Genomic DNA, 20,320 nt, shown 5'->3' on the forward strand with positions numbered 1-20,320 from the left:
CCAATGTACTGACTGCTAAGTGTTTCTCATGATCAATTAGGTTGAGATAGTTTAGCGTTAATGTTTTCGAGTCCCCCATTTTTAATTCCTGACAGAGCGCTTCAATGTCCGTTTATTTTTGGTTTGCCGCTATTTATCTCCACAAGCAAAAACATCACGCCACTGGGATTAACCTGAAGCTCACCTCATGATTAACGACGCTGCCGTCCACTGTCTTAAGGTGGGCCTACGTTCATGGGTACTTGTCTAGTGGTTCTGGAGTTGATGTTGCTGAGATAACTGAGACGCCAATTTCTACGATGGCCTCTGTCAGCATCATAGTCAATTACAGCTGGCCCGAGCCCGAACCAGGCCAATCAACGTGCTGGCCCGAACCAGGCCAATCAACATGCTGGCCCGAGCCCGGCCCGGGCCCACAGTCAAAAGTCCGAGCCCATCCCAGGCCTGGGCTTTCGGGTAAGCCCAAGCCCGTGCCCAGTGGTATAATCTTTAATCCAATCGCCATATTGCGATAAAGACGTCAAAATTCCCGAGTTTAAATGTCGGAAGTGCCTCAATAAGAGCAGGTATAAATATTAGTAGCAAATTTAATGATAAAAAAACTGTGCCGACTTTACTCAACAGGATTAACAATTTAATCAAGCGTTTCGTCTCCCATGGTGTGAACATCATCAGTGAAACCTTCAAGCAGGAATGAGCGAAAAAACTTCAACAATCAATTGTGCTGCCATGTGATGCATTAGAGTAGATTTGGAACATAGCCATGGTTAATAGTGCATAAGAGCAACACTACAGATTGTTTTCCCCCTTTATGATAGCAATTCGCCGGAACAGCTGGACGATCCAGATCTTGGCTCACACTTAGTCGCGACAATGCATCGCAAAATGAGAGCACGCACACCCCTTCAATGAACTCTGGTGCTCCCTTAAACGGATGTTTAAACAGCACCCCGTTTGACCAATATATACCCACCCCCATGAGAAAGGTGTCTCAAATACCGCACCGACGGTGCATGATATGAACTGTGTGCCATGCTTTACGGTGCAACTCTGACTTTTCGGTTTTTTCCTAACACTCCTTTCTATGGTAGGGCAAATCTGGCTCAGCTTGTTTTTGGCCGAAAACACGACCCTCACTCTGTATCTTGCCACGATCCCCTATAACCCGTGTGAATGTCGTTATTTCCGGCCAAACCAAGCCCAGCCAGATTTGTCCCACCATAGAAAGGAGTGTTAGGAAAAAACCGAAGAGTCAGAGTTGCACCGTAAAGCATGGCAAACAGTTCGTATCATGTACCGTTGGTGCGGTATATAAGATACCTTTCTCATGTGGGTAGGTATACATTGGTCAAACGGGGCACTGTGTAAACATCCCTATAAGAGAGCACCAGAGTTTGTTGAAGGGATGTGCATACTCTCATCTTTCGATGCATTGCCGCGACTGTAAGTGTGAGCCAAGATTGAGTGACACCGAAGTTCTGTTCAAGCACAGGGACCAAGTGTCTAGAGAGATAGTAGAGGCATACCAAATAAAAAAAAAAGGCAGGAGCCTCCTGGGTCAGCTAACAGTCTTTGGCACTGCTGAACAGTCAGGTGGCATTTTTGGATTTGGGCTAGCATCATATCACTTCTTATAGCGTTTAACACTCGCCGTCACGCTGCTATGAATTGTCTCAGAATACGTAGACGGGGGCTTACAAATATCGTTTTTGTTTTCATATTAAAATATTTTAGTTGATAGTCGGCGCTTGTCCCATGTGTTTCTTCTTCGTCCTTGTGTTTTTTGCACCGTTTCCTATGATTAATTCCCATTAACACGCCCAACTATCCATTCTTCTACGAGGTGTTCAGTTACCAATTCCCTGTCAACTGCAACCTGCAGAGAACTTAAATCGGCATTATTTACTCTTTGGCTGGTGGCTGCTGCGAAACATAGCTACTAGTTTTGGCTTTCTGCACAGTGCACACGATTACTGAAAAGATTTACCTTTATCCCTCACAGTTTTAGGAGCACAAAGACATTCTCGGAGGTTGCAAAAGCGGCACACTGGCTATGGCTTCTTTGCGTAAGGGGCAGGCACTTGTCAAATAATGCCCCACTTTGGAAGGTGGCTGCAGAAACACTTGCAGTCTGAGCACCTAGGAAAGATGGGCAGCCAAACGTTTGCTGCAGCCTGCATGCAAAAGCGGGCAAAAGTGGAGCCGAGTTGCCAGTGTACCAACTCATTAGAAACAAATCTCAAAGGTACAAAGAGCAGTGGCGTTCCTGACTCCTTGGTTTCCAACGCTGCAAAAACCGTCTCGGACGCACAATTGTGTCTACCTCCAGGGACACCATTGCCAAACATCCACCCTCAACTGCGGGGGTCGGCAACCTTTTGCCCGTCCGAATCGTAGTAGAGCGGAGACGGGCCGAGAAATAGAGGTGGATCATCGAAATAAAAAAAGAAAAACCTCACTGAAATTGACACGCAAAGATGTTCTTTTGACACAGACACAAATATCGCTGGAGCCCTATCTCAGTGAGATTCTGGGCACCCAAAATCGCTTGAAAAGATTAAAACTCGTAACTGAGAGAGTTCATTCTGGAGGTTTTACAAGAGCCACATTTGACTCGACGGTCTCCATTTTTCCTGAGTATGTTCGGAGATTTATACATACTGTAGATTTCCAAACTTTAATTTAGGAAGGCCAGCAGAAAACAAAACCAAGTCGTCCGGTGCAAATGCATTTTTCAGCGTCTGTTTGGGGATCAGACAATCAGCAAACTCTATCTGGTAAACCTCTAGAACCTGTTCACATTTAATGCATCCAATTATAGTTTGCAACAAAACAAACAACCATCCTACCTATTTTCCTTGAGCGTTTCTGGTAGCGCACCGGTTGCCGACCCTCGCTCTACTGCACCTCTTTGAAAGGGAAGTGCAACCATTTCAACGTCGAAAGATCTTTCAGCTTGCACTTCTTATGTCGATTACCTCGGCACAATTGAGAGAAAACACGCCCTTGAAATACTGAGATTCCCCCGCGTAATCGCAAAGGACATTATTTCCCGATATCCATGTGGTGGTTACAAGCTTTCCCCATGCATCTTTTGTCTCGATCGCTGCTAAGCCCGAGGCACCCACATGACGTCACTCAAAGGATGGTTGAGGGGTATCTAAAACTTTGGCTTGTTTCATATTTTCAAATAAAAACTAGCGTATGCAAGAAAAAATGGCTCTCCATTTTCTAGATGACCCCCACAATTATTGCCCATTGGTTGATCTGTTTGAGTACTTTAAGAACACGGCGGCGTACAACTCAAGGGAGGAAGACCTCAAAATCATCAAAAGAGGGACACAAGGCGGTTGGTTCCACATAGACGCATCTCTACCGAAAATGCCAAACGCATCCGAGGACAGAATGCCCAACCAGGCAAGGAGGCACCAAAGGCCAACGTGACTGGCAGAAGCACGTTCTGTCGACTGCAAGCGGTGAACAAACATTTGGCACGACAAGGGGAGAAACAGTCTGGAAAGACCGCCCAAGTGTGCCCGGGAGGAATGCGAGAAGCCAACGTCTCCTTTCCATTTATTGCACTCGCTAAATTGTTTCTTTCTTGTAGCTGGAGCGGCAAGCTAGAAATCTCAGGCCAAACACTGGGGAGAGAATGAAAGCGGCGGGAAAGGGGAACATGGTCAAAGGGGAAGGCACCTACTGTTTGGTATTCGCACTTTACAACATTCTTTTTTTTTTTTTTCTTCTTTCGTACCTCCACACAAAATGTTCCTCCCAGTAGAAAAACGCAAGAAAACGACAGACACCTAAAACACGCACAAATTGTCCACTTCTTCAGAGCTGTCTTCCCCTTGTGTCCGTTTGTCCACTGAGGCTCTTTATCCGTTCCGGTTAAAATGTCTAGCTTCCTTGTGGGAACTTGCCTTGGTCTGAAAGAGAGAAGAGCAACAACAGTTGCAGTGCTGGTCCAGCCAGTTTGGAGCAATTTAGGGAGCAGAACAAATCTTGTTATGGATCAGAAAAAAATCACTTTTTGGAGGAGCTAGGTGCAGTTCTCTATTAGGGATGCCTGCATGCATTCATGCCATTAGTGGCATCATGCCCATTAAAAACCCAAAGTTAGCAGTTAAACTCTACTATAGTTGGTGACAGGTTAATAGTAAAGTTTCAACACAAGTACAGCAAACACTGGAAGGAGGGGACCTCTTCTCCAGCGTTTGCTCTGCTCAAGTGGAAAGAGGAGCTTCCACTTCACTCTTAACCTGTCACAGACTATGGTCAAATTGCCCTTCGACTGCTGCGAAGCTGTGCCATAAACTTCGCGAGTTTTTTTATTTTTTTATTAATGCTAGCAGGGTTGAAGGAAGCATGCTAACTATAATTATTGAAAAGTTGATGTAGAGTACCAATTTAACTCTAGATTAGGCATTTCCGAACGTTTTGGCTAAGGGGTCAGATTGGGGACCTGTCGCAGAATCCAGGGCTGGAAAATACTGGATAAGATTACATAAATGAGAAAATACTTAAGAAACAAGCCTAGAAAAGCACTTAAATACAAAAAAAAAAGAGAAATGAGCAAATTAGAAAAAATGTAAGGTGGTTGAATACATATATACTTTATCTTTAAATACCATGTGTTGCTAATTATGACATTACAAAATAATTGTGACCGAGAGAACTCACCAGGCGCAAATCAAAGTGCATATATTAAAAGAGCAGCGCAACAGTTTCAGTGCTTTGCTTACAAAATTTGGGAGTTGGCGCCTCGACCTTTCTGAAGTAAAGAACAAAAAACCGCTTTTGCCTGCATGTCCTAGTATTTATTTTAAAAATGGACAATGATTAAGGTTTTCGGCACCTCTCAACTCCTTCACCATCTTCCGAGTCACGTGTGCTATGACGTCAATCGGGGTTTCACGGGATTCCGGTGAAGCTCTCTGTCTAGAGCCGTCAGTGTGCAGCGAGAACTCACCCGCTCACGCCCGCGTGACAACACGCTGGCGGATGCAGTGCGAATAATATGGTGAAAGGAGGAAAGTCTCATCCGGGTCCGGCCATCACTATTCGGCTCTGTCTTCCTCTACCTCCGGCTTCTGGCGGCTGTTTGCAGTAGCAGATAGAGCTGACGGTTTTGTGGACCTAGGATAGATGGCGCCACTGGAACTCCGTATAATCACATTTTTGTCGATGATACTAAGTTTTCGACGCATTTATATTTATGTTGGAACGACGAGATTTATAGAAAGGTTACCTTTTATCAAGCAGGTATTCGCACAACTGGCTATCTTTCTACAAGACCCCCTTGACGTCATGCAGCGTGATTCTCATGGCGGCCGCTTGCGGCTGCAGGTCGGGGAATATTCTAGTTTTTGCCTCACGATTACGCGGCAGAATCGCAACATTTCGAAGGAAGGAGGTGTGTTTTCTGTCCTTTGTGACAAGGTGAACAATGTCAAAAAATAAAAGATGCCAACTCTTTCCACGTTAAAATCGTTGCACAGCTCCTTTGATACGGGGCAGAAGACTGATGATAATGCTAGATCTGATGATGAGAATATGCAAGGTATGACACAGATCATATTTGGCAAAAGAACCCATGTTATGATGCAGATTTTCGCATTGTTTTTTATATCTTGGCTTGCGCCAAAATGCTGCTTTTTTTTTTTTTACGCATTTTTAGTTTTGCATTTGTAGCAGTGGGCCGCAGGCTGGGCATCACTGGAAAGACTGCAAACATCTGTGGGTCGGACGAAGCGCCTTTGCGGGCCGAGGTTTGGAGACCCTTTCTCTGGATTGAGGAAAGTTGACACAATAAAAAGTCTTCTCATGTGAAACAGATAAATATTGAATAAAAATATTCTGGGTTTTCCTTAGTTTTACATTTTAACGACTAGTGTGATCAAGGATTCACATCATTTGATGTGAAAAAAGGCAACAATTTGTAACCAAGCAGTCAAGACCGAGCATGCTAATGAAATAGAAACCATGTGCGAGCACATTCCTATAAAACAGTGTACTGCTTCCAAACATGAGCACACAGGAAAAAAAAAAATGTGCTCGCTAATCTACAGTAGTCTGCTTCGAAATGCAACTAAAAATGTTAAAACTGCGCTGCGTTAAGAATGTCGATAAAATTGGTGTGAAACCCGCGAAAATGTTGTGGAACCGGAAACCTGGATTGGATTGTGATGACCAAACGACAATGAATTCCCATAGTTGCCAGACGAAAATGAAAACTCTTTAAAAAATCAATGCGTTTGCAGATTCATGGTAATAAAACCCGAGACTCAGGAGCACAGAAGGGGACGAACACAACACCATGAATCACACAACACCATGAAACACAACACCATGAATCATCACCAGCTCGCTTGTTTTTTAAGTATTATTGCGTTTGCAGATTTGTTCACTTTTGCACAGTTTGGCACAATTTTCTCCTTTGGGCGTAGCAAGGCGTAGGCAAGCAGGAGTTTATCAAAATGGCACAAGTGGACCACCCCTGCAGTTGCAAACCATGGGGTAGAAATCAGAAGCAGAAATTGGCAGGATGAAATTGTACTCTTAGCAGGTAACCTTGATGATTTGCAGAAAATTATTTGGGATCTATGGCAAGGAAGGTTCAGTGGAACAAAATGGGGATTTTTTAACATGGAAGGAGACCCTTTAAAAAGGCAGAACACGGAAATAGGAATGGCAGACACCAGAATCTGGGAGTGTGGATTAACGAAGAAAAGAAACACTAAAGGAATATTATAAATGGTGAAAAGGGACTCTGCCATTATTAAACACAAGGCACTAAAAACTTGGAGGCACTGAGAGCAGGAGAATGTTGAATCCTGTTGAACCTGGAGACCTGAAGCCTTTGTTGAATGCGTTCCAATACGAGAGCCAAACGCCGGATGCCAGTGTTCCACAATCTAATGCGCTCGGCGAGCGCAGTGTAGGCAGACATTAAACGCGTTGGAATGCAAGAGCCGAACACCAGCGTTCGGTGGACGAGTGCAGTGGAGACAAAGGCTGCTATCATACCAACCAGAGCTCGGCGTTCTCTCCTCTCCCTCAGCCGTACATCCCAAGTGGTGAGGGGGCAACGGGTACCGTGGTTAAAGGGACAATGAAGACGATTTTAATTAATTTTTTTAAATGGTGTTTTTCGGCTTCTTGGGAACCTAGCACGCTGCCCAATTTTCTGTAGACATTTGTGACGCGTATTTCTGTGCCAACAAAAGAAATGAAGAAACCGAAACTGAACTATCTCCATTCTCATTTCTGGGCCTCCGAAAACGGAGGTGACGTAAGGAGCGACGTCAAGTGTGAATAGTCGGTATTGGTAGCATTTAGGAGATCGAGACTGGTTACCGCGGTGGGTTATAGCACCGCGGTGGTGCGATCGTTTCGTTGGATCTGTCAACATGGACGACAATGCCGCTCTCGCGAGCGAGTTCGGTTCGGGCTTTTGTTCAGTGACCTAACACCAACGGAACGAGAGTATGTGTGTGGCGTTCTTCGCCATCACCCGACGGTGACCGCCCAGCCGGCAACGAGCGGCCCGCTGGCTCCGGGCAGCAAAGCTGTGAGTAACATTCGCGCGGGAGAGATGAGAGCGGCGGCGTTGCCGAAGGACAGGCCCTGTCCCTGTCTGACAGGGACACGGGGGAGATGCCGAGGGGAAAGCGATAGCGACCCGGGAACTGGTTCCTCCGCGGGGGACGCTCCCCAAGAAGGAGAAAATAAACAGCACCATTTTTGCTTTCACCGGAGTCGGACGTCCACTCATTTCGTCGTCAAAGAACAAGAATGATTATTGGTCTTCAGTCGACCGTTTGGCATGACTACCACTTCGCAGAATCCTTCGAGTACCGTGTTCTTAAAGTAAACATGACATGACGCCTCCAGCGTGCTCCGCGCCGTGTTCTTTTTTATTTTGTTTGCCCATAGTTGCTCGTTGCCCGTTTCGCGTCCAGCGTAGCAAAGAAAAAAACAATTATGCTGGTTTATTTACGATTTAGTAATCCTCTCCAGTCCGATTTACACTTTTCATGGTTATTCAAGCTGAAATTAGAATAGTATTCCTAAAAACTGCGAACCAAAACGTGACCGACGGCACGTCTCTCATTTCGACCAATCGCTGACGCGTCTCTTGTGACGTCGTGCTTCTTGGCCCGGCATCGGTCATGTGAGGTCCGCTTCTCCTGGCTTCTCCCGCAACTCTCGGGGTGTTGCCCCAGTCGATCCCGATATGATTATTACCGCGACTGTTTAATTGATTTGCGCGGCACACAAGCGCCAGTTTCGGCTGAAATTTGGGCAATGTGGCCTAAGACGTGCCTGAAACCCAGTTCAATTGTCAAAAAAAAAATATCAGAAATTGCCTTCATTGTCCCTTTAAGCTTTGGCAATTCAGTCTTGTGCATGAGTTCTGCATTAGAGACTAAGGTGCATTGGCCGGATAGGTGCACAAAACTTATACATTCCTGAATGTGAGGAGTGTGAACACGAAATGGACGAAACTGACACGAAAGCTCAGAATGAAATTCCTGTAGCCCGGCAAATGGGGGGAGTTACAGGGGAAGTTAAAGAGAGGAACATGGGAGGAACAAATGCGGGGGAAGTCCGCATTTGTAAAGAAGGAAGGCTTTGCTGTTTGAGGCTATAATTGGAGTCTTGGGAAGAAATTAAAGGAAGCGCATACCCTTGGGAAACCCCACACACGTCCCCCTTTGGACGTGTGTGGGGTTTCCAAACCAACGAAACCAAACGCTAACACTGACCACACGGTCAGTGTTAGCGTTTCCCAAAGGGGGACGTACATGGCATTTCCCAAGGTCATGCTGACACATTCCCTGAGGATCCACCAATGGATCTGCCTTTAATGTTTTGCCGCCTACTTGCACCAGTACTAGTACTTGGTTCACACTGCATTTTGTAGCACAAACCCAGGCATATGCACGCCCGCAAGTTGAGACTTGCCCACGGTGTAAGATAATACTCTTCAGGTGAGGACAGCGTGCTCCTCGCGACGTGCAGATAAAGTTTGTTTTCACTCTCTCTCTCTCTTTCTCACTATGGTTTCAAGCGGCGCCGGCAGATGATTCGTGGACCCGTGGGCACGGCAAAGACGGCTCGTGCCACCTCATGCTCCACACACGCAGAGCTCCAGCGAGGTTGTCGCTCATGCAGAAAGACCAGGGTGTGCCGGGGTGTCATGGCAACGAGACAATTTTTTTTGCTCTCACACAATTTCACTGTTTGGCCGCCGGCGACACTGGCAGCCGCGGGCACGGTAGCCATGGAATAGTGCAGCCTTTCAGATGCCCGTAGAACGAACACTATCTGATTCCTCGTGCCGCGCGTTCAGCCCCGCTGTGTCCTCACCTAAAGAGTGTATTTTACACTGTGGACTTGCCCCAGCATCCGCGCGCGCATTGGCTTCCACCCCGTGATGTCTTTTCCCTCTCGCCGTGCGTGCATTCGTTTCCGCTTCGTGACGTCGCCTCCCTTTCTTTTTTTGTCCCTCACTCTCTCCTCTCTACACTTTCCACCGTTTTGTCTACAGACTGACAGCTTTCCCCAGTCCTAATGCTATGGTGCCTGGACCGCATCTTTGACTGGTGTGTTTAGCGTCCAATCCCGCCCATACACCAAAAGCAGTCCCGAAGTGGCAATAAATGACGTCACAGAAGCTGGAGTGTACTGCTGTCGTTATCCTAACAGTTGGTCGCATAAACTGTCGTTTGGATGCCGAAGCTTTCGTGAAGTGCAACACTGGAGAGAACAACGTGGCTGGGACACCGCTAAGATGGCGACAGCCTTGTATGACGTCGTCAGGTGGAATTCAAGCTTTTTTAAACAACACACCAAGGCACGGGCCTTGTGCTTTGGCAGAAACATCAAGGGGCGATAAAGGACCCTCTGGTGGTGACTTCGAGAAACTTCCTTGCCGGTTGGTTCGAAAAGTCGGGGCTCTCTCTCCTTTCGATGTTTGTGTAGGGTGCAAGTACTGGCCACTGGGTCAGTTCTTTGAGAAACGCAAGGGTGCTTGCAACCACAAGAAAGGGCTAGAGATGACAGTGAGGAAAAAAACCGGGCTGTTTCAAACACGCTAGCGTGGTTCTTTCTGGTTCCCTTTAAGTGGTATTCACACGGGGCAGAACTCCCTCATTTTGTTCCCCAGGAGGAGCATCATGTGGTAAGAATGTCACACCTTTGCGTGGAGCCGCGGTGACGTACATATCCCAGGGGGATGGTGGAGGTTTTGCTCGGGCGGTACAAACAGTCCCTGCCTTGGCGTGGGATTTCTTCGCAATTGGCAGTATTTTGTCTGCACGCATGGCAACTTGAGAGATTTTGCTCAGCAAGACAGTGGCTGTGGCATCGCAATCGTCTAACTTGTTTTAGCTTGCGCTGGTACTCATGTTGCAAGAGGCACCTGAGGGAGAGGGAGTCTTTGATAATCATCAAGGCCGTCCTCAAGCCGCTCCTCCTACAACTGGCTTTGGACACATTCCACATTCTTTGTGTTGCAAGTACCACTCATCTCTACTATAGCTGCTTTTCTAGCCTAGTGCAAATCAAGTCCATATATTGGTCGAAGCTGTCTTGTGTCTTTGAGAGGGTTTTAATAATCTCATTTTTAATTAAATCCTGAGATTAAGGCATTTGAGTGAGGGACATACTCACACTTGATCAACTAGATTCTCAATATTTTCAGAAGTGGCATCCTCGGGTCTGGATGCACTGTTACTCCGCAACAAGCAGGCTCTCTTGAGTCGACAAGAAAAAATCCAGCACCCTGGATGCTGTTTGAACCAGCACTCAGAAGAGCTGAAAAGCCTGTCAGGCGTTCACTTCCACGACAAACTGCTTACTTTCGGTGGCTTCATACCTGCTTGCTCAATGGTGGAGCTCCCTAGAGGAGATCAGTGGCATGTGCGCATTGACCCCGTAAGTGATGACGTCACAAAACAAACCGTCGCTAGTGGCATTGTCATGGACAAATGCTCGACATGAGGTTAAAATTTGACTGATAAAAAAGTTAACATTTTTTTCGTAAGTATTGTGTCTTCTCAATAGCTAATCATGAAGACTTTTTCTATCATCTTTGTGCCATATAGCTATGATAAAAGCCTGTAATAAAGTTTTACAACTGATGTTGCCTTGCTCGCAGACGACTTTGATGGCTTCGCAAGCCCAGTTTTGACCAGTGGTCCTTTCTGATGGAGCACATGGCTGCGTTAAATGAAGTTGGTGACGTGCGACGAAACTTGTATTCTCGAGGTCAACTTTCCGTGGGATTTCGAAAGAGTGTCCACGCACAGCTTTGATCGATGCTCGAGGTGCGCGAGCATGCCAACGCCTGCCCTTAGAGGCTTCTGCTATATTTGGGAAAGGTAAACAATAATAAGTTACGACGACGTCAAGTTTATTAACGTCCAAGTAGAGGCCAGTACAAGTTTTTAAGAAGTATGACGGCAAAGAAGCTGCTTCAGTGCATGTTCGTGTGATCAAACAAACAGTTTGTAGCAGATATACCTGATGTTTTTACTTGCTTCTTTTGCTAAAAACGGAAGAATCGGCAAAATTTTTTTTCACCGTAGTGGTTGCACGCAGATACGAAACACACTCCGATATTGCAAGCCTGCAAACAAAATCTAGGCTCTCGAGTTGCTTTTCACATTAGTCAAAATAATTGCTTCCTTACAATGCACGCTGATTGGAAAACCAAAAAGAGGGCCTGACGCTGCTTTGATGTCCTGTAAAGCAGATGCTTCTCTCGCTATACTTTTAGCAGATCTCCACACGTGGGATGATTTTGTATCAAACATTATCCAGTATTGCACGCAAATACAATTTGTCTTTTATAAACCTGGTGAGTATTCTTAGACCAATCAAATAAGTGCCAATTAAATACAGGATCAAAATCGTCTCACTATGCAAATTATTCAAACTGTTGCAGACTTCAGTCATTCCGCATGTGTTCGTCGTCTGGTGCAGGCATCTCGGGACGTCTTGAGGACCGTTAGTTGCCGTCGCAAATTTTTGAGAAAGAGTCAATCCTCGGCAAAGGTAAGTGTGAGATCCAGGCTTTGTATACCAATTATTTTTAGACATTTACACTTAGAGTCCGATTTTTGACCGATCATTCTTTCCGAGCGAAATCTAATCCCATGTATTGTGGGCACCCTAGCCGCTCCCCAGCTTAGCTGCCCGACTACGGGGCACAGGTGGCGAATTTTCCCGCGCCACCTTCATAAGGCGGTTCAGAGGCGGAGCACGGGCAGTCACTGCCTGAACTCCAGCGCCGCTGGTAACAATGTTAATGTATTGATTGTCTCGTCCATATCCAATTAAATGCAGTTCTTGTTGTAGAAATCGTTGGCTCCGTGTTGTTTCTGCGGGTCGGGTATGCAGCAAGGCAAATCCGACACGCAGAAACCGTATTTGGAGCAATGATGTCACACTTTTCAGCAGGAAGCAGTTTGTTGTTTTATGCATCTAACAGTGTTGCTGCCATAATCGCGCAGCGCCATTTCATGTACTCCTTTATTTTTCAAATCTTGTCAGTGCGCACTGTGCCCTGTTGTCAAGAGTGCGACCACTACCAGCCGAATGCAGCTCCCGAAGTTCCCGGGATGGCCAAAGCGTGGCAGATGGTGCTGGCTTCTCTTTCGTATGTCCATTCAAACAGCAGAGATGAAGTCGTTTCTCTATTCACCAGGTGCCAGACCTCTTTGCATGTATTTGCCACTGCATTCTTTTGCGCTGATATTGAAGTGGACTTTGGTCACCATAACATAGTGCGCGAGTCAATCACAAAGCCTCGTTTCCAACTGGATTGCGTAAAAGGGCACCAATGTTTGAGTTATGAGCCGTTTTGCTCCCTTGCCTTCCGGCTTCCAGATAGCTCCCCGATGAAGCGGTTTGCCGGCTAAGTAAGGGGAGCCTAAACTCAAACTTAGAATACTCTTGGCCCCGTGCTCGCGCTCATCATGGGCATTCATCCGAAGTTTATGTTTCAAAAACTTCATTTGACCACACCAAGAACAAACCTTTTTAAATTTTCACTGCTTCAGTTATCCATTTCAGATTGGAACCCATTTTCAGAAAATATTATCAATATTCAGGAATCATCTGATTTTAGAGCTGCACTTGCCACTTTTTTTCATACTCAGCAATGACATCTCTATGTTTTCCATTTCTTTAATATTTTTTGAGTATGCCCCCCTTATGTAAAGCCCTGGGAGCTTTAAGGGTTATTAAATCAAATTATATGAAATCCCAGAAGAACCACAGAAGACTAAGACTGGATTTACCAATCCCCCGAAGCACAGATTCCTAATCCAACCTGCAAATTCTCGTAAAAAGAAAGTCGCTGACTTGCGGGTTTGATGTGATCGGGACTTGGTAGAGAGTTATTTCGATATCTCCGATAACGGTACCCGATGACGATACGATGCATTCCCAAAGGTGTCGGCGGAGTATCGGGTATTGTTATCGGAGTCGCTGGAATACTCTGAGGAGCCAGACAATGTTAAAATGGAGATGTGCTTCCCTTCCTAAGAGGCTTTCTACAGGGCCAGGGGGGATAGACGTCTCAGCTGGGAGCATGGAGCGAAAGCTTGCACTGCAGAACCTCCTGGGTTCGATACCCACCTGCTGCCCATTACCATCGGGATGAGTTTCCTATTGGTACGCGTTCGTGTAATCACCACAGCATGGTGCAAAGTTAAGCACCCCAGGTTAGCGGTTGTGTTGCACTGGCTAAGACAAGTGGCTGTCTAAACAAACATCAAACAACACAATTTTTTTTGCTGTTTTCGAGGCAGTCCATGTGGAAAGCGGCCAACCTTGCCCGACTCCGAAAGCAACCCGACGATGACGCCAGCTCGCGCCCAACATCGAAGGGAACGATTTGCAACAGCGCTTCCTCCAGGTTTATAGAGAACCCAATACTCTAGTCGAGATGGCTCGGGTGAATGAGTCGAGCGACAAAGGATCGGGAGGCTGGCCCAAACGCGAGCCGAATGCAAAATAAGCCTTTGTCTCGGACGGAGACGCAACCGAACGGGAGAAAGGCAGAGCCAACGACGAGGCAAGTGTCGGTCGTCGAACAAGTCGTTGCCTTTCACCAACGGGACGGGGCAAAATAAAAACAACTCCGCGGAGGGGTGTGCCGCCGATCGCGTGTCGGAGGGAGGGAGGGAGGAACGCCCGACAAAGTTTACACAAAGAGCTCGGTTTGGAGCCGCTGGTTCAATCGCTCAATGGCGAGAAGAAATGCAGGGGCGGCAGGGGCGGGAAAGGAGACGGGGGAGGGGTATTGCGAGAACTTTCTCCGCCACTCACCTCGGAAGAATTCCGCCGACCGGGGTCCTGCGAAAAGGGCAGATGCAAAGGCGGCTAGAGTAGCGCGCAGCAACGGTAGCTGTACTTTTCCTTGGGCGGCAGAACGTTCATTTCGCGTACGATCTCGGCGAACATCTCGTTCACGTTGCACCTGCTTTTGGCCGAGGCCTCCATGCAGGGGCAGCCCCATAGCTGGGCCAGGGCCTCCATCTCTGCGACGGTCACCTCGCGCTGGTGGTCCAGGTCGCACTTGTTGCCCACCAGAAGCACGGGCACCCGGTCGGCGTTCTTGACGCGCAGGATCTGCTCCTTCATGTTCTTGATGTCCTGGAAGGTGTGGTGGCTCGTGATGGAGTAGACCACCACGAAGCCCTGGCCGTTCTTGATGTACAGGTCCCGCATGGAGGCGAACTGCTCCGTGCCGGCCGTGTCGAGGATCTCGAGCACGCAAGGGGCCTGGTCCACCTCGATCTCCTTGCGGTAGAAGTCCTCGATGGTCGGGTCGTACTTCTCGGTGAAGACGCCCTGCACGAACTGCACCGTCAGGGCGCTCTTCCCGACCCCGCCGCTGCCCAGCACCACAACCTTGAACTCGCGCATCACGACGCCAGTCGCGGCATGACGCGCGCTGGCCGGAGTCCCGCCGGTCCCAAGACGAAGCGGCGGTGCCTTCGGGTCCCGCCCGCTAGGCCTATTTTCCCCGATCGGTCGTCGGGACTCGTCCGCGCTGCTGCTGCCTACCGCGCACGCAACGGCACGGGCTCGTCGCCGGAGCACAGCATGGCCCGTGTCACCTGCGCGCTGACAACTTGCTCGCCGGCGGGCGCACAAAGTAAGCAGCGGCACACTGACTCATAATCATGCAAGTGGTCCCGTCGTCCCAAGAACGAGCCCTTCTTGCTGGCTCCTCGTTCCCGTCTCTCCACTGCTCTCCAATGGGGTACGTTCGCTTTTTCCCGTCGCCGCCGGCCGCGACCAAGTGACGTCACCTCCGCATATCGGAGTGACTCTACCGACTCTACGTGCGCAGTGAGCGAGCGCGACGCTCAACGTTAGCGACGCTCAACACTTGGACAAGTACTGCTAGTGAAAACATGGTAAGGGTGCCGGCAATGTACTGTTAATACTGCTCTCGCAGTACTAGCAGTACTTTGCAACAAGCTTGGCAGCGCGCGCGCGCGCGCGCAGGCGTGTTCTAGGAGACAGCGAAAAACGATAGCAGACGATGGCTCCTTTGAATGAATGGACATTAATAGCTATTTCCTTTGCAACGGGCGGTAGCTTGCGCCAGCTAGCTGTTGGCAATCTGCACTTTTGCTGACCCCCCCCCCCCCCCCCCCCCCCGTCTCAAAAGGGGTTAGGTACCGCCAACTAACTAACTAACTAACTAACTAGACAAATATGATTCTTCCCTCTCTCACCAGCCAAGCAGTGTTTGGTACTTGGTATTTATTTGCGCTCGTGCGCGCAGGCGCCACCCGGATGACCTGGGATTATTTTCGACATTTCTTTCGTTTTTTTCCCCCGGCAAGGGAGTCGCCAATTCTCCTCTGGTCAAAGCTTGTCGGCGTTACCCCAGTACCGGACCTACCGGGAAACAGGTTGAGACTTTGGGCCACAGCACTGGGCCAGAGCCTCACGGGAGGAGGTCCGAAGTTTCTTTGCTGCTGCTCTGCTGTTGCCAAGGCAGCTATTTCAATCAGAAGGGATCGTCTCAAACAGCTGAGTTCGAGACGTTCCCTTCTTTGTCTGTTCCTTCGACTAAATTTTTTTTTTTCCTTTTCTACATTACTGTTTTACGTGTTAAACGACATGGTTAGGTACCACCAGCTGGCCTAGCTGGGCACTTTTGAAGTCTTTATATATTTCAACATGCGGCCGGTGTCCGTTCTTTCCTTCGGTAGTTTGCTCTTGTGCCGTTTTTCAAGCACGGGACCCATAAGTTTATTTTCTTTCTTTTGTTTTCGCAAGTTATATGGACCGCAACGGATGCTTCGAGCGACAACGCTGCACTGCGAACGTGCGTCGATCTCACGAGGGTCACGTGATGTCGTCTGCAGTCCATCGCGGAATACAAGATTTGAGAGGCCTCTTTTTCTTTCCAACTTTACTTTTTCCCTCTCAACTGGAAAGGGTGTTTAAAGAAAACACGAAATGTCGGCGGTTTCGTGCATAGGAACAATTGCGACCCGTGAAGCATTTTGACACAGTTGTGCAGCTCGTTCCTCCGTCTGCCATTGTTTTGAAAGCATGAAGTAGGTCGACTTTACCCACACCGGCCAGCGCGAGCGTGATGCGGTAACGGTAGTGGCAGCCTACCGACTTTATTCCGTGTCCATTCGGCCTCACTTTTCTCTTTCCTCGGTAACCTTTGCTGATGCCAAAAATAGAACGCGGACGCTGCGCTCGTACCCCCACCCCCCCTCCTCTGATTGTTTTTTTTTTTGGGCTCTTCAAAGTAAACAAAATTGAAACCGAAATCGAGACCAGCGTTTTCTAACGTACGGGCGGCGGCCTGCGGGGAAAATCCCGTTGTTTGCGTTCACTCGATGACGTAGTCGGGGAATTTTTTTCCGCCAATTGCAACATGGATATCCGCACCATTCATTCCAGGAAAGAAAATATATAATTACAATAACGGTATTCACAGATATCCTTGCACCGCGTCGATTCACCACAACTGAGACAGAAACGAAACAATTTTTCCGCATGTTTAACAAAACAAAAAAAAAACATAGAAAAAACATATATATATATATTGGAGGACAATAAGACGACGCGTACAGAGTGCCGATCCTCAACCGATTTATTGGAAGAAAACACAAATCGACAAGTATCACGGATCATCAAAAACCTCCCCTCCCCTTCTTCCCCCCCCCCCCCCCCCCCCTCACGTGTCAAACCTGCTCAAGAATGCCAACTTTTTGTTAAATAATACAATAAAAGGGGAAGTGACGTGCCTACCCCCTTGCTTCGAAATATAAAAAAAGCTTCTGAAATTTTTCTAGTCATCTGTCGACTGTGTTGTCCTAAAATACTCGTTTTATACAGAACAGGTTTGCAACCGCATCTATCGCAGTGTTTGGGGTATCTTAGGACGACACAGTCAACAGATGACTAGAGAAATTTTAGAGGCTTTTTATATTTCAAACCAAAAAGATAGGTGTGTCAGTTCGCCTTCCATCTCATTATTTGACAAAGTGTTGGCATTCTTGAGCAGGTTTGACACAAGGTTTTTGATGATCCGTGATGCTTGTCGACTTGCGTTTTCTTCCAGTAAATCAGTGGAGAGTCAGCGCTCTGTTTGTACACTTCGTCTTCTTGTCCTCCTCTTTTTTGGCGCTGTTTTACTTTTTCGTTACATACCACCAACTCGTCCAACTTTCTACCATTTTACAATTTTTTTGCAATTTGAAAAATGCATCAAAAAGCTGATCACATGAATGCATACCACCCCATAGTTACGAATACAATTAAAGGGCTGCATTACCAATCGCGTGTTCGCAAAACCCACAGTTCATGTCAGTTCGAGCCCGCAAAAATAAATTTGTTCACAATATAGGGCGTTTTCACATGATGTCAATCCGCCATTTGTTGTTAGAGTAAGTCAGTGAGGAAATGTTTTACCATTATGTATCAGAAAAAAAGGTGTGGCGAACCTTACACAAGCTTTTGTGCACTCCTGAATTGAGGATGTCCTGCAAATCTACGCAATACTCACTTTCAGCACGTGCCAGACAACTCATAACACAATGGTGGATGGCTTGAAGCCGAGCCTGTTGGTTCATGCTTGTTAAAATGCCAGCTGAACATTTGAAGGACACTTACACAGATACAAACAAAAAAGCAGACACACCTCTGGACTAGCAACTATTTTAATGAAATCTTCTTTCTTTTTAGTCTACATATTACGTTAAACAGATTCTTCCTCTTTTTCTATATAACTGAACCTTCGTGTTCTTTTTTCTATATATCTGAACCTTCGTCGTCTTCTTTCATGTGCATTGCCAACATCGACATCCTGGCAAAAAGTTGCACCAGGGTTGCTCTAGAAATTTGCGAGGACCTTGCTATTGACGCAAGGGAGAAAACTGCGCGAGTGCACCGTAAATCGCGCTTCACCACAAGGAACTGGTATACCTGCGAAGAGCTGCACACTTGGCAGGCACATGAAAGAGGAAGACAAAGGCTCAGATATATAGAAAAAGGAACAGAAAGGTTCAGATATATTAAAAAATAGGAAGAATCTGTTTAACATAATATGTAGACTAAAGAGAAAGAAGATTTCATTAAAATAGTTGCTAGTCCAGCGGTGTGTCTGCTTTTTTGTTTGTCTCAGTGTGTGCGTCCTTCAGACGTTCAGCTGGCATAAATAACAATGGTGGACGAAATTATGTCAGTGAAAACACCATGTTTGAAACCTGATGCATACTAATCAACTCGGGTCACTATCATTTCATCGACACTCGTTATGCGAATTGTACGCTGCAGGGACATTTCGTCGCCCATGTATCGCTGGGGCATGTGTTAACCTACCCGGTCCAGCCATTCACGCTGCTTCGTGGTGACAGTCTGCCACGGCTCGTCACAAAAATGTTAAACCACATGGCCCATTCGTTCATGCCGCTTCGTGGCGACAGTCCGAGGCGGCTCATCACAAAAAGAACTAATCTGAGCTATCGATGAAACATCACGTGTCAATGAAGCGAACGCGTAACTGAAAAAGCACCTAAAAAATATCTGGACACTAGAAAGAAGGACCAAGTGCAGGGTGCAAGATAGACAGGTGGGGAAACGGCCCATAGAAGTCTACCGTTGCGCCGTGACCGGATTGTGTACTCGTCTGCTTGCGGGTACCCCCAATTTGCGACAGATGGCACTGCGGCCAGAGGAAAAAAATCGGAATCGGATTTGCATGGAACTCTATGGGAGAGTGCAGAAAATAAAACGAGCACGACAGTCCTCCATTGAAAATCCACGAGAAACCATCTCCGTCAGTTTAGCCGGTCGCCAAAGGTCGCCCACCCGGAGTGAGAGTTCGCGGTGCTCCACATAGATGGCGCCACAGAAAGAGAGAAAACCGAGGGGGACACAATCCGGTCGCTCATTTTGCTCTTGTTTCCCCACCTGTCTATCTTACACCCTGACCAAGTGCTTGTTCTGTGTCCACATATTTTTGTCTTTTCTCGTGTCTTCGTATATTTTAGATAAAAACTCGTGACCAGATTGCCACCAAATCAACCCTTAAAAAAACAAAACCCCCCACCCCCCCCCCCCCCCCCCCCCCCCCCAAAAATTTGTGAGATGTTTTTCCATAAGCCTGATGTGCAAATGTACATTTCAGATAAGCATTCCTTACATTTAAAAGTATTACCAAACTTGTTGCCACAGCTCATCATGTTCAAGCAGGAAGTTCCCAATGTGAAAGAAGGCAAGTATAGGGGACCTATGTGTGTTGTGTGAAAAAAAGCTAAAGAAACTTCTTTTAAGGCAGACAAGTTCTGAAATGGAAAAGAAGACCACAAAGACAGATCCTCCATCCTTCAAAAAGTACTGCTGCTCATACCGATGAGTGTCAGTTTGTTCAAACGATTTACATCAGGGGATGGCATTTTCTCTCATTCCCACATTCCCAAAGGGCAGGCACGCCATGCACAAACAAACTTATTTCCAATCCATAAAAAGAACAGCAGCATGCCAACATTGCTCAGCCTCACAGCGTACACAGACATGGGTCTCAACAGTGTGTCAGAGAGGTACAATAAAAAAGAAAGAAATCTTGTCTACACACCAACACGCGGCTACAACGTCATGCTGCTGTAAGCAGTACAGTGCAGCAAACAGCAGTCTGTAGACACATGTGGGAGCAGTCAATGTTTCACCTTTAAGCTTTGACGTGGAGCGAGTCGCGTTTAAAATTTTAGCACGGCATTTGGGACTTGCTACACTACCAACGTTTACGGCCCATCGTAAA

General features: G+C 47.2%; 1 protein-coding gene across 1 annotated transcript; it reads right to left on the bottom strand.

Annotated features, from left to right (window-relative positions):
• Positions 1-3,554: 3,554 nt before the first annotated feature.
• On the bottom strand, positions 3,555-15,312 carry LOC8035105 (ras-related protein Rap-2c). The gene is made up of 2 exons (XM_029989635.3): positions 14,347-15,312; positions 3,555-3,929 (listed from the first exon to the last, which is right to left on the bottom strand). Exon 1 carries the CDS (start codon positions 14,944-14,946, stop codon positions 14,401-14,403), a length of 546 nt encoding a protein of 181 aa, XP_029845495.1. The 5' UTR covers positions 14,947-15,312; the 3' UTR covers positions 3,555-3,929; positions 14,347-14,400.
• Positions 15,313-20,320: the final 5,008 nt, after the last annotated feature.

Source organism: Ixodes scapularis, unplaced genomic scaffold, assembly GCF_016920785.2.
Source record: "Ixodes scapularis isolate PalLabHiFi unplaced genomic scaffold, ASM1692078v2 ptg002573l_1__unscaffolded, whole genome shotgun sequence".
Lineage (NCBI taxonomy): Eukaryota > Metazoa > Arthropoda > Arachnida > Ixodida > Ixodidae > Ixodes > Ixodes scapularis.